This window comes from Vicugna pacos, chromosome X, assembly GCF_048564905.1.
Source record: "Vicugna pacos chromosome X, VicPac4, whole genome shotgun sequence".
NCBI classification, from domain to species: Eukaryota; Metazoa; Chordata; class Mammalia; order Artiodactyla; family Camelidae; genus Vicugna; species Vicugna pacos.
The window spans coordinates 102,941,436-102,955,503 of NC_133023.1; the positions used below are offsets into that span (position 1 = coordinate 102,941,436).

The 14,068-nt window shown below is 37.3% G+C and overlaps 1 protein-coding gene across 13 annotated transcripts in view; it reads left to right on the forward strand.

Moving 5' to 3' along the window:
- FMR1 (fragile X messenger ribonucleoprotein 1) overlaps positions 1–11,235 on the forward strand; it is a 36,869-nt gene extending 25,634 nt beyond the window's left edge. For 2 of the 13 annotated variants that reach the window (XM_072956841.1, XM_072956844.1), the window contains 5 exons: positions 1,678–1,764; positions 4,277–4,472; positions 6,021–6,203; positions 6,704–6,786; positions 8,816–11,235. In XM_072956841.1, the coding sequence (XP_072812942.1) occupies positions 1,678–1,764; positions 4,277–4,472; positions 6,021–6,203; positions 6,704–6,786; positions 8,816–8,977 (711 nt within the window). In that variant the 3' untranslated portion in view covers positions 8,978–11,235. The other 11 variants (XM_072956849.1, XM_072956845.1, XM_072956843.1 and 8 more) reach the window with 8 other exon arrangements.
- Positions 11,236–14,068: the final 2,833 nt, after the last annotated feature.

The window sequence follows — 14,068 nt, forward strand, 5'->3', positions numbered from 1 at the left end:
ACTGCAAGTGGATTTCCTCTCTGCTGGGCAGCTCAGTTCTCATCCCAGAACAGGGAATCACTTTTTTCTGGTGTCCATATTAAAGACCCCATTCTACTCTTGCCTTTCTTTGTCTTAAACTATTCTGGTCCACTAGTGATGTGCTTAAATTAGACTGACACTTGGGTTTAACAACAGTTTAGATATGTTGAAAGAGAAAATTTTTTGAAATTATTTGCTCTAAAGTTGATCAAATTAAATCTGTGACGTAGGGTTTTAAAGTTTATTTTGGTCGTATGTGATCCAAGAGGGAAAGCATGACATTTCATCATAGGACATTTTGAAAAATAATATGATTAATTGCTTAGTAACAAAGTCAGTTGGGTAAAAAGCTCAGCAGTTAAAAATGTTTTTGAGAAAAAGAGATCTGATTCATAGGCCTGATTATTTCCACAGTTCATAATTATTCAGTGCAAAAAAAATTCCATATGAAGCCCGTGTCACCTGATTCTTTAGGTGGTCATTGCTACTAGGAAGCAGTGCCTTGCCTACCAGGTGAATGTCAGTCTGCAAGCAGTATTTCCTAATTGTTCAGCTTTGTGCCCCATCAACAGCCATGTTCATGTGGAAGGAAAAAGAAAAAACCCATTCCAACCCCACATACATTTAAGATGCTGTGTACTGAGTGCAAGCAAACAAAAGCAGCCTAGCAGTAGCCACACCTATCAGACAAATGCTCTTTTAAAAGACTGATAACTTGCTAAAGAGACAGCTTCTTGGCTTCTCACACCTAGAAACTTCACCTGGAAAATTCTAACATATCTACGTCAAAGCTTCTGTGTGCTTTTCTTTAGTCACTTGTGAATATCAGTAACCATGTGAATTTCATCAGTAGCAGAATATTGAATTATTCTCAACTTTGGATGTCATAGTTGCCACCTATTAGTTTGCGTAACTGACGTAGGCTTCCCTATAACTTAAGACAAGAAGTAGTTTTTTTCTCATTTGTACTGCCGGGCTAGAAGTGTAAGTTTTTAGTATACTCCTTTTTCAAAATGTATCCTTATATTAAAGCAGTACCATTGAGAGATCAAACTTTCCTTATGACTCAGCCCTTCAATAGTATTCAGACTACATTATTGAAATGTTAAAATGCTAAATTTTATGCTCATGGATGTGTCTAGCTTTTTTTTCTCACAGAATAATTACTAAGTGCATTTTAATTTATCCTATTTCTTTTGTTTTGTTTGTACTCTTGACTTGGTTAGCAAAGTTGATTTAGTTTTTATTTTTCTACCCTAGTATTGAATTTTGAACTATTTTTTAAATAATTTTATCTAGATGAAACCTGTAGTAAATGAATTAAAGTATTTAAAAGTATTCATTTTGTTTATGCATCTCTTGTTAAAGCTTGCGTAATTTTGAATTAGATAATTTGAGTTTGCCAACATTTAATAGTAGTGTTTAAATCATAATAACCTGACACATTTAAGGGGTTGCTATATTGATCTGTGTTTATACACAGTAGATGTGTAAAATATACCAACTACTTTTGTTTTATGTATTGGTTTGTATTTTCAACAAACATTTGTGTACCTACTATTTATCAGACCCTGTGATAGGGATTTAGTCATCGTTTGCATTTTTTCAGAGTAACTCATCATTAATTTTATAGGATTATTGCCATTTCTCTTTCAGGGTATGGTACCATTTGTTTTTGTGGGAACAAAGGACAGCATCGCTAATGCCACTGTTCTTTTGGATTACCATCTGAACTATTTAAAGGTAAGAACAGGAAGAGCTTTAACTTATAATCCTTTTGCACTAAAATCTAAAAACTCCATAATAAATCTTAAAGCAGTTAAGACATTCTAATCTGTACATTATGATGAATGACCTGTAAAAGATAACAGAAAAAAATACTCACTTTGTTTAGCTTATTATATTCCTTCTGAAAATAAGTCTATTTTCCATCATTATAAATTTAAGGACCAATATCCCAATTCTCAATAAATTTCCCTATTCCCCATTATTCTCCTGCTAAATAAACCCTTATACTCACTGTAGGCAATCCTTTACAGCACCTTTTCATCCAGTTGATCCTTTCTAGCCCATGTGAGTTTTTCCCAGGCCAAATCTTGTGTCTGTAACACTTGCCTTTGTTGTCCCTTTTATGTCATTTATCAGGGAAATCCCAGAGTTTCATGAAGTCCTCTGTTTAAATGTTTACCCTTCGAATTTTTCTCTATACTCTTATACAAAATATAAACAATTTGTGTCTTCTTGTGAATGATCATTTTAGTTAGTATTTGTATCACTATACCTCCTCTAAGATTGCAAACTGGGAAGCAGGAACCAGGAGGCTGCGAGGTATAGCAGGAAGAGCACTAGATTGGCGATGCAGCAGTTTGCTTGTAGTCTCTCTTCTGCCGTGAGCCAGTTCAATGACTTTAGGCAAATCACTTCCCTAGACTAGGTGCTTTTTAAAATTTCTTTTGGCCAAAATGTTCTGTGATTCAATAAAATAGAATTTTATCCATGTCACTTTTATAATTTCTTCTTTATAACTATATATCAAAAATACATTGCAACTGGTACTAAATAGCATTTTATAAATAATCCAACTTTCTGTTTTCCTATGCTATTTTAATAAGAATTTTTGATGATTTCTTGAAAGAAAGAAATTTAAACAATTTCTAGTTATATGCAGAGAAGGAAGGAAAATACAATAGCCAGGCACTTCTTATTCTTATGATGGTTAGTTAACAATTAAAAGTGTGGAGGTTTCATCCAGCAAGGTCTGCATGGATAGGATACCCCATTGATTTGCTTATTTGTTTTTATTTTAAAGTGTGTTTTACGTGTAATCTGTTGTATGTGTTTTCCTTCATATTCTTAGCTTAAATAATTTTGAAGACCTGAAGAGTTAGGGTTGCATTTTATCAATCCCTTGTTCTTTTGACTAATATTCTTAGATCTTTTGATTTATTCTTTACAATTGAGTATCTTTTTTTGGTTATCAGCAGCTGTCCTGTTGCCATTCTTTCCATCACCAGATCTTCCCTTGATTGGGCCTGGCATCTCTCACCAAAAGGTGACTGCTTTGCCCCAGTGGGATAACCTGGACTACCATTCTGTTTTGCAAGATATACCCCCCATTCCATGAGCTATAATTGTACTTTTGGAGTAAGCCACTCACTCAGCTGCAGTCTCTCCTTTGCTCAAATCCTTTGTAAAACAAATTCCGGTTCAGAGCACAGATGAAACTCCTAGATCCTTACTTATCTGCCCTTTTCCAGAAGCTGCCATAACCTAGGCTTTAGGAACTTAGCTTTTCAGGGACTTCCCCAGTGACTGTTCATGTAGACAGTCCCTGAGATGGCCTCTGCTTGACTGAGACACTCATTGCTACTCTAGTTGTGGCTCCAGTTCCCTGTAGCTAGTAAATAGATGTTTTGGGGTAGATTGGAAGGACAAGCGTTAGAATTGAGAGTTCATCTGAATTTGACAGAACACAGCATATTGGAAGCATTGTATGTAAGGGTCTGTCAGTGTACCCCAGGTGTATATTTTAATCAACTGAATTTATACTGTTTATCATACTTGTTGTAGTAGAGTTGTTGTTTTTAAGAGGTTTTCAAGGCATGATATAAGACCTCCAACTTTTTTGGTCAACTATTAAATAGTCCTCTCCCACAATAGAAGGAATATAAGCATCTTTAGTTCATTGAAAATAATTGTTTCTTAACTATATAGTCATATCCAAAGACCTACCATAGTATATGTTCTTTGAAAACAGAAGATGTCCCAAACTCAATGTTGTTAATTCAGATATTAACTGGAAAATCTATTTCAATTAAGATTATTTACAATGTGTGGTTTTTAAGGTTAGCTGGTTAAACCTTAAATGTCATTTATTTGTATTTGTATGTTTTAGAGTTGTTTTTTTCAATATCCTATTATCAAGAGGTCCCAAAACTAGCATATTTGTGCCTTAGCAGATTCTATTGGATAATAGTGCCAAATTAGATAACTTTAAATTCTAGCAGTATAATTTTAATGCTGAGTATTTTTGTTATATCTCTAATTCTGGACATCAGTAATCTGTTATCTATAGTAATTTTCTTTTTAAGGAGACCATTCAATTTCCTGATAATTCTGTGTAACAGTGTTTACTGTAAATTTAGAACTGAAATTGAAATATTTCCAGTATACTTTTTATCTGATGAAAAGGAGAAAGGTATTATTAAGCAAAATGTCAAATTATTTTTACTGTTATCTTGTATATTTTAAATAGGAAGTAGACCAGTTGCGTTTGGAGAGATTACAAATTGATGAGCAGTTGCGACAGATTGGAGCTAGTTCTAGACCACCACCAAATCGTACAGATAAGGAAAAAGGCTTTGTGACTGATGATGGTCAAGGAATGGGTCGAGGTAGTAGACCTTACAGAAATAGGGGGCACGGCAGACGCGGTCCTGGATATACTTCAGGTACAAACTAAGCATTTTACTCAGTAACTTTATCTGTTCCTAGACTTAATAGCTGCTAATCTCTAATATTCATTAGAACCCCATTATAACAATTTCTCACTACCTGGTTTCCAATTCACAGTGGGACAAATTGTGTTGCAAGAGACATATAGAGTAAAAACCTGATTATAACACATAGAGTTCACAGGGCAGGTGTGAGTTCTGTCCACGTTATGACTGGGGATAAATCTGCTTAAGCCCTTGTATGTTGATGACTTTCCTAAGGCCTTTCCTGATTTTATTACTGTATAGCCAAAACTTTTTTCATTTGTGTACTGTGGCTCATTTTTTGTCAGGCATGTGCTGGTCATACTTGCTGGATGGACTGTGTAAATCAGGGGTCTGCATCCTGTGGCTCATAAGGTGATTTTGAGTGGCATGGCCAAAATCAGCCCTAGGCACAGTCAAGAAGTAGGCGAAGTTTCTCTTTGCCTTCCCAGCTCTTCTATCAGTGCTTCTTTCTTCTCTCCCAGTACCTTTCACTGAACGCTGTCCCACCTGCCAGTGCCTACTGTCTTTCTTGCTCAACTGTGTATCTACTATGTAACTTGCTAATGATGGTGTAAGGTATAATCCATCTCACAAATATTTGCATTTCAAAAAGGAACTCTTTAAGATGGAAAAGTCTTCAAGATCCACAGGAATGAAGCTATAATGGTGAAGCTATAATTGGTCATTAGCTCCAACAGAGGAAGAGAGAGAGGTAGTAGAGTTGATATTCTGGAGTGGGGGAGAGACACCTACTCCTAAGGCCAACCTTGAACCTAACCCCTAACCCCTCTCCCAACAGTCTGATCTTTATGCTGTTGAAGTCCCACCTCACCGTGGAGCTCTTTTCTCCCACTCCCCTCCACTGTGTCAGTAACCTACCCCCTCAGGCATAACAAGTTTGTTACGATAATTCCTTTATAAAGATCAATTATTCCAGTGGGAGTGGGAGGGAAGGTTGTGGACCAAGCATCAGGCAGCATATCCCCACTCAGCAAGGTCCAGTCCCTGATCCCACAGGAGACCCTTCCCTGAGATAGTTGCCATGGCGGCCTTCTCTGCCAGCCTCTCAGAGGTGACCAGAGCATGTGCATTCCCCTCTATCCCCGGGCCAAACCTCGTTAAAAGGAAATCTCTTTACAGAGGTTTTGTTTATCAAGGTATTGCGTTTAACTGATGTAGACAACTTTTCCTCCAGAGAGCGCAGATGTTTAAAGGAGCACAGCTGTTTAATGGTGTGGCATACTCAGGTTTGAACTTAGACGGCTAATAAAATACCTTTTATTTTTTTTAATGAGAACCAAAAATGTTTAAAACAAAAATTACCTCAAATATTGTGAAACCCTTCATTCTGAATTTAAGATAATTTGTTTTACAAAATGGAAGGTGATAATACTCTTTGGTGGGCTTAGAAATTGGGAAGAGTAATGGATTACCCCTGAAACGTCTCTGGAAGCTTCTGTTAACCTAACTTTTTTTTTTTAAGTCGGACAACGGTATATAACTTTTAACTCTCGATAGGAACTAATTCTGAAGCATCAAATGCTTCTGAAACAGAATCTGACCACAGAGACGAACTCAGTGATTGGTCATTAGCTCCAACAGAGGAAGAGAGGGAGAACTTCCTGCGCAGAGGAGACGGCCGACGGCGTGGAGGTGGAGGAAGAGGACAGGGAGGAAGAGGACGCGGAGGCGGCTTCAAAGGTACAGACGTTTTCATTTGTTAAGAAATAAAGATGACTTTGTAACAACTATCTGAAGTTCGATGAAAAATGTTGGTGATTCAGTGACATATTACCAAGGCCCTATTTACCCTGTTTTGTACTGGTCACCATAGGAAAAGCTCAGCCTTTCATTCGTGTAGTTAGCAACATTAGACAGCCTTCCGTCTGGTTCATGTAGAATATATGAATAAACACTGATAACTAGTTAGCTTATTCGGATATTCTACACATAACAACTGATCATTAGTTCAAGTTGACCTGTAACACAGTTGATGCAGATTTGTGATGCCTTAGAAACATTTTCTGTTTCTTGGTAGCATGGTAGATTATTAGCCAGTATGCAATTGGAATCACTGGGTTATCGATTATATTTTAGATTCTGTGGTTGGTATAAATAAATTTGAGGATGTGGGAATAAGGAATTTCTAATAAGCAGGTTAGAATCAGTGACTGTTGCACCTTTTTAAAATGTCCGTATAGGAAACGACGATCACTCCCGAACAGATAATCGTCCACGTAACCCAAGAGAGGCTAAAGGAAGAGCAGCAGACGGATCCCTTCAGGTAAACCTGTGTGTCTCTTTTCATCTAAATTGTGTGATTTATAGTAGTTTGAGATTTATGAGTTTCTTTTACCTTTTTAAAACGTGTTCAGAGGTTGTGAATTTGGTATATGTGAAATAGTTTCTTTTCAACATTCTAATTGTCGGCAATCTTAGTCCTTTGTGACAAGTATACAAAAGAGATTCCTATAGAAAATATATTAAGTACTTGTAAAGACTTTGATAGCCACAGAGTGACTTCAAAACCACATTGGTAGTCCCCTCACCCCCACCCCAGCTGTCCAAGAAAAGAAACATCCAGGAATGTACCGAGAGAGACTTGAGTAAAGTCCTGTGGGTCCCTCCTCCCCTGAGTTGCAGGAATAGGGTGTCAGAGGAAAGTAAGGAAAAGAAGGTGTCTAGCTCATGAGTAATCATCCTGATAGACAGAGCTGCTGATACTCAGCTGGCCCAGCTGCATGAGTCAGCTCCTTACTTACAGCCAGCCGCTGTTCTGAGAACCCCATCTCAAATGGTCGTCACCTGTGCTGAACCCACTGTAAAGTAATTTTCAAATGACCTCTGAGCATGTCCAGACACCTCTGCAGAGCGCTTGTGTATGTTTTATCTCATTTGATCTTTCAGCAACCCCCTGAGGTAAGAAGTTTTATTATTCTGTTTTGTAGGTGAGTGTACTGAAGTTTAGAAAGATTGAGTCTTTTACCCACAGTCACATAATTAGCATATGGTGGAGTGATATTCGATCCCTGGTATCTGATTCCCAGAACCCATATTCTCTTCTGCTGCTGCTTTAACTCTGAATTCTTAATCCAAGTAGTTAGGGTTCCTTCATGACTATGGATTGATTTGGGACCAATACACAAGGTTAGTGAGAAATACTTAAGAGCAGGAACTTCATAATGGACTATTCCTTAGAATTCATAGTGGTTGTAAGTTGGTGTTAACTATTGGTGGGTTCTTAGGACCAGCATAGAAAATACCTTAGACCTAGATAAAGAGATGGATGAAATGATGTACATACATATGCTTTACAGAGATGTAAGGCATTTATGTACCAGTTTTGTAATTCCCCTCTTAATAACCAAACATTTAAAACACACACTCAGGACCAACACTTAAATACATTTTGAAATTACAATGAACCATGTTGGGATTATATATAGCATTTATACTTGAAATAGATCAATATTTTTAGTTGTTTTAGGCTTATTGGTCAATGTTATCTTCCTTTTGCGTAGCATCTAGATTTCCATTAGCAGTGTTTTAAGTGTTCAGTGTTGGCACTTAAATTATCATAAATCTCAGAATGCTATTTTTAAACTGTATTCATCTTTACACTCTTCCTGGGATTCTAGTTCTTCCCCACTTTAGTGTCTTCAGATTTCCCTATACTGTTCTTCCTCTTCAGTGTTCAAGTTGTCTGATCATGTGACTCACCTTACTGAAATACAAGCTATTGGAAACCAACACTCATATTTTTTACTGTAAGACAGTGGGTGCCCTCAGTATAGAGAACATAATCATACCCATGATGGATATAAAGGTGTCAGCTAAAGGCTAGTTAATAAGTGAGTGAGTTGAGTTTCTACCCTGGTAACATCAGAATAGTAAGATATTAATTTGTGTCTCTCCTCCTGGGTTTCACAGTCTTTGAAGAATAACCCATTTTTTTGAACTCTAGTATTATAGACATGTGTATCTTGTAATCAGTAATAGTAATTCATTTTAACTGTTTGTTTCTCACTGTTTTGTTCTGCATAGAAGAAGACACGGTAGGATTGTGAGTTTTTATCTAACTTTGGACGCAGTGAGATGACCAATGTGTTCCAGTTAAAGAAGAAGAGTGTTTTAAAACCATAAACCAAATAAAAGATCCTACCTGACCTTAATTTCTTGCACTTCTTCTATTCTCACCCCATTTCCCCTTTTAACATGTGGAATTTACACTTCGGGCTTAAATTTCTTGTCAGGCCAATTACAGATTATAATAGGATACGGTCTGTGTATATAACAACTATAACTTGTTTTAGATCAGAGTTGACTGCAATAATGAAAGGAGTGTCCACACTAAAACATTACAGAATACCTCCAGTGAAGGTAATCGGCTGCGCACGGGTAAAGATCGTAACCAGAAGAAGGAAAAGCCAGACAGCGTGGATGGTCAGCAACCACTTGTGAATGGAGTACCCTAAACTGCGTAATTCTGGAGTTATATTTCCTATACCATTTCCGTAATTCTTATTCCATATTAGAAAACTTTGTTAGGCCAAAGACAAATAGTAGGCAAGGTGGCACAGGGCATGAAATGAACACAAATTCTGTTAAGAATTTTATTTTTTTGGTATTGGGCATAAGCAACAATTTTCAAATTTGCACAAAAAGAGGTCTTAAAATTTTGAAACGTTACTTTTAAGCAATTATGTATATTTAGCACTTCAGGAAAGGATTTTAGTTTGGTTTATTTTTTAAATACCAAGCAGTGGTATTTTTTGTTAATTTGGACCATTTTCCTGCATTAGGTGATAACTCACTGGTACATTTCAGTTTTTCTGAATGATTACCATAAATGCTATTTATATTAGACTTCTGTTTTCAATCTCATATAGAAGTCCACGAAATACTATGTCATTTCATGTCCTGTGTCAGTTTATGTTTTGGTCCACTTTTCCAGTATTTTAGTGGACCCTGAGATGTGTGTGATGTGACATTTGTCATTTTCATTAGCAAAAAAAAAAAGTTGTATGATCTGTGCCTTTTTTATATCTTGGCAGGTAGGAATATTATATTTGGATGCAGAGTTCAGGGAAGATAAGTTGGGAACACTAAATGTTAAAAAAAAAATGTAGCAAACCCTGTCAAACATTAGTACTTTATAGAAGAATGCATGCTTTCCATATTTTTTTTCCTTCCATAAACATCAGGTTAGGCAGTATAAAGAATAGGACTTGTTTTTGTTTTTGTTTTGTTGCACTGAAGTTTGACAAATAGTGTTATTGAGAGGGATGTGTAACTTTTTTTGTATAGACAGGAGAAGAAATAACTGTCGTTTCATTTGAGAGAGGCTAAAATGTTTTCAGCTAGGAACAAATCTTCCTGGTCGGAAGTTAGGAGGATGTGCCTGCTCTTTGGCCTGATGACCAGTTTTAACTTAGAGCTGTTTTTATTTTGTCCTCCCCAAGTTTTGTGAAGTTTTTCATGTTTTAATTTCAAGCTTATTTGGAGGAGATGGGAAGGTCATTTCCACATGTGCATAATAATCCTGTGAAGTACAGGTACTTTGTCTAAGAAACGTTGGAAGCAGGTTAAATGTTTTGTGAGCTTTGAAATACTAGGTCTAATGTATAAGCAGAATTGGAAAGCAGACTAGGATTGGTTAACAAATAATACCTTTTTTTCTTTAGTTTGTTTTTCTCTTTTGTTCTTTGATGTGTTGGGTTTTGGTTTTGAGTCTTTTTTTTTTAATGAATGAAATTTCCTGAGGAAAAATATGTGAAGGACCTTCACTCTAAGATGTTATATTTTTCTTAAAAAAAAAATGGCTCCAAGTAGGGGTACCACTGAATCTGTACAGAGCCGTACAAACCGAAGTTCTGCCTCTGATGTAGTTTGTGAGTTTGTTTCTTTGAATTTTCATTTTACGGTTACTTTTCCTTGCATACAAATAAGCATATAAAAATGGCAACAAACTGCACATGATTTCAAGAATATTAACAAGTCTTTTAAAAATATTGCCAAACATTAATGTTGATTTCTAGTTATTTATTCTGGGAATGTATAGTATTTGAAAACAGAAATTGGTACCTTGCACACATCATCTGTAAGCTGTTTGGTTTAAAATACTGTAGATAATTAACCAAGGTAGAATGACCTTGTAATGTAACTGCTCTTGGGCAATATTCTCTGTACATATTAGCGACAACAGATTGGATTTTATGTTGACATTTGTTTGGTTATAGTGCAATATATTTTGTATGCAAGCAGTTTCAATAAAGTTTGATCTTCCTCTGCTAAATTGACGTTGATGCAATCCTTACAAATGATTGCTTTTAAAATTTTAAGGTAGGAAAAGAAATCTATAGAAAGTGTTCTGTTACAAAATGTAACTGTTACCATTGGAAATTTCACATGTCATAGGAAGTTAGCCGTTATCTACCAACTTTCAAGAACTTGATCTTGTTTAATAAGGTGAAAAAAAATCAACAAAATGGTACAAAAGCACATTGTACCATTACAATATGCACTAAGTCTCTTTTTTACAAAGGCTGAATTCAGCAAGGCGCTAACTTGCTTAAATGTGAATTACTAACTTCTAAAACTGTAATTTGAGTCACATGTTTTCAAATGGAGTTGGAGTTGATTCATATTACAATATTTGTGTGCTAAACGTGTATGTTTTTCAGTTCAAAGTCATGATGTTTTTAAAATCTTATTAAAGTTTCAAAAATCTGAAGATTGTTTATCTAGATGTAAATTTTTATTAAAAAGTTGCACTTATGAAAAAGCAAAAAATTAGTCTGACAGATGTTTGCTCCTGGTCTTAAATTTCTAAATATAACAAAAATTGAAGCTGTGGGGGAGGAGGGGAGGTATTTATCATGCAAAACATATAGTATGCCTTGTACATAATCTTTTATGTACCCTTAAAAGGCAAAAATGTAAATATTTGCAAATAATTCTACATTTTCTCAGTTAGAGGATTTGAACACATTAATTACATAGGTTGCTGCTAAACCATATTAAACACATACTTCTGTCTGTGCACACACGAACATGCCCTGCCAGTTAGAAAATATTAAATTTGTCTATGTATTTAAAAAATGTTTTGATGTCAGTATCTCAGTAATAAAAGAAATGATAGGTTTGTAGGCAGAATGAGTCTGAATTGGCTGTTGTGGTCCCTTCAGGGAACTGGCACAGCCTAGAAAAGAAGATAGACATGGAGAGGTGATAGTGTCAAAGTTCTACCCAGTGTTAGAATCCCGAATGATCCAGTGACATGGGACAGTCTCTGCATAAATGGTTGGTTTTTTGTTTTTGTTTTTTTTTTCCTTCAGAAAAGTCCATCTTTGTTTTCTGCTTTTCTAGTTTCTCATTCTGGTACTTTCCTGGATTTCTGTTATCCGTTCTGCCTAGTTTTGGACTCTGGCACAGTCCATTAGAGGTGGGAAATAGAAACCATCTTCAGGTAACTGTAGGGCTTTCCTGGTTTCACATTTCAATGCTTGCTACACATGAACAACCTGTTGGCAGCAGAGGGCTTGAGACTCGGCTCACTCAGCAGCATTTCTTCTGATCATGATCTTAGGGCTCCTGGCGGTTAGGAATATCGTGCCTTTTAGAGTCAATATACTGATTTGATCACTATTGAGCCAGTTTGGTTCATGGCCATAAATAGCATCTTTCCCTCATAACCCTCTAATGCCTCTGATGACCAGTTGTTCTGAAATAGCTATTACCAGATGCTAGTCTAGATTGCTCAGAAGGTTTAACAGGTACCAGTATTTCAATCTTGAGCATCATTTCTTCTGTGTGTGTATTTAGGACTTTAAAATTTTTATTTGGGGCTATCTAGAAATTTTCTTTCCATTTTTCTCAGAACTTTCCATGAAGAAATAGGAAAATCTATTTTTATGCTAATGAGTTTTATGTTAATGAGAGAGGCATTAAAGGTCTTAGCAAGTTCCACTCACTAAATGATTAAAGGCCAAGCTTCAAATCTTTGCAAGTGGCACTTGCTAAATGATTAAAAGGCCAAGCTTCAAAACTAAGTGCCTAAAGGTCTTCCCACCAATTTCTGTATATCGTACACTTGATCACAGGGGTAGGTTAGAAATTGGAAGGAAGATTAAGTGTCAACAGATAATGGTTGGAATTGTGAGAATTGGGGAATATTATCATTATTCAGTATCATACAGAAGTTAGATGGTTTATGCTCAGAGAAGAAAAAAAAGAACTGTGTTATTTTTGGTAAATACTAAGGCATCTTTGTCGGAATTCCCTGGCGATCAAAACCAGTAAGGTATTGCATCAAAGGATAGAGTGATAGTGCCCAAAGAATATCTGTCATTAAGAGTTTCAAGTGCTGGAGGGAAGGGCATAGGTCGGTGGTAGAGTGCATGCACAAGGTCCTGGGTTCAGTCCGCAGTACCTCAGTTGGTCACTGAATCAGTAAATCAATAAGTAAATAAACCTAATTCCCCCCAAAAAAGAGTTGCAAGTGCAGCATAGATACTGCATATTAAAAAGGAACCTGAGGAGTTACGTTTTGGAAAGGGAGGGATCAGGAAGTAAACTTCACACTTGACCAGGGCAGAGAATAGCTCTGAGGTAACCGGAAAAGTTACTTCAGGTCTCCAGGTTTTAGTTTCTTGGGTTAAATAAATGGTTGCTACGGTATCCTGACTCCAAAGTTGTGTAAGGTATTCATCTTTTATATGGAGAACGCTACGGAGAGTCACTGTTAACGAGCTACCCACCTGATTTCATCTGGTTCTCATTAAATATTTATTGAACATTCACTGTATAGCAGACACTTCAAGATTCTTCGCGATACAGAGATAGTATTTCACACCTCCAAGAAGCTGATGTCGAGTGGGAAAGTTGAGTGAGTCAGTGGGCAGTCCCAGCATGTGGTATGTGAATGCTGAGACGCACAGGATGCGGGGGAGCACACAGGGGCAGCAGCTCGAATCGGGGTGGGGTGCCATCAGCCAAGGGCTTCTCAGGTGAAGTGAAATCTCACCTAAGACGGATGACAGGTTGGAGGAGTTAGGCAGGAAAAAAAGAGGCCGGGGCTGATGATAATGGCATGAAAAAGCCAATTCGGGGCACTTCCTGAAGCTTCGGTGTGGTGAGGACATAGAATTTGAGATGGAGAGTGAGAGAAGTGAAATGGGAAATACTGTCAGGGAAAGCCTACGGTGTCCTGTTAGAGGATGGACTTGAGGGAGACTGATGGGCTTTAAACAATCAGATTTACCCTTAAAGAAGTGTGGAGAGACAGACAGGATTGCCCATGACTCCAGGAGTCTGTGTCAGGTTGCCTGGTAACCAGCTGGCCAGAGGGACTGGGCCCAAATCCAACTTCCTGGGGGCGGCTCTGCCCCACAGTCCAAATCCAGCTTCCCACAAGGCCACAGGTGCTAGCAGCCTGTGTTCCCAGACAGCACGCCTGACAGCTGGCATTTAAGCCCTGGTTTGATCCTCTGCGTGCAAGGCCACCTGCAGGCTTGCCCTGCGGAAAGGTAGACTCCCAAGGAAGAAGCACCTTCCCCTGGGGCGCA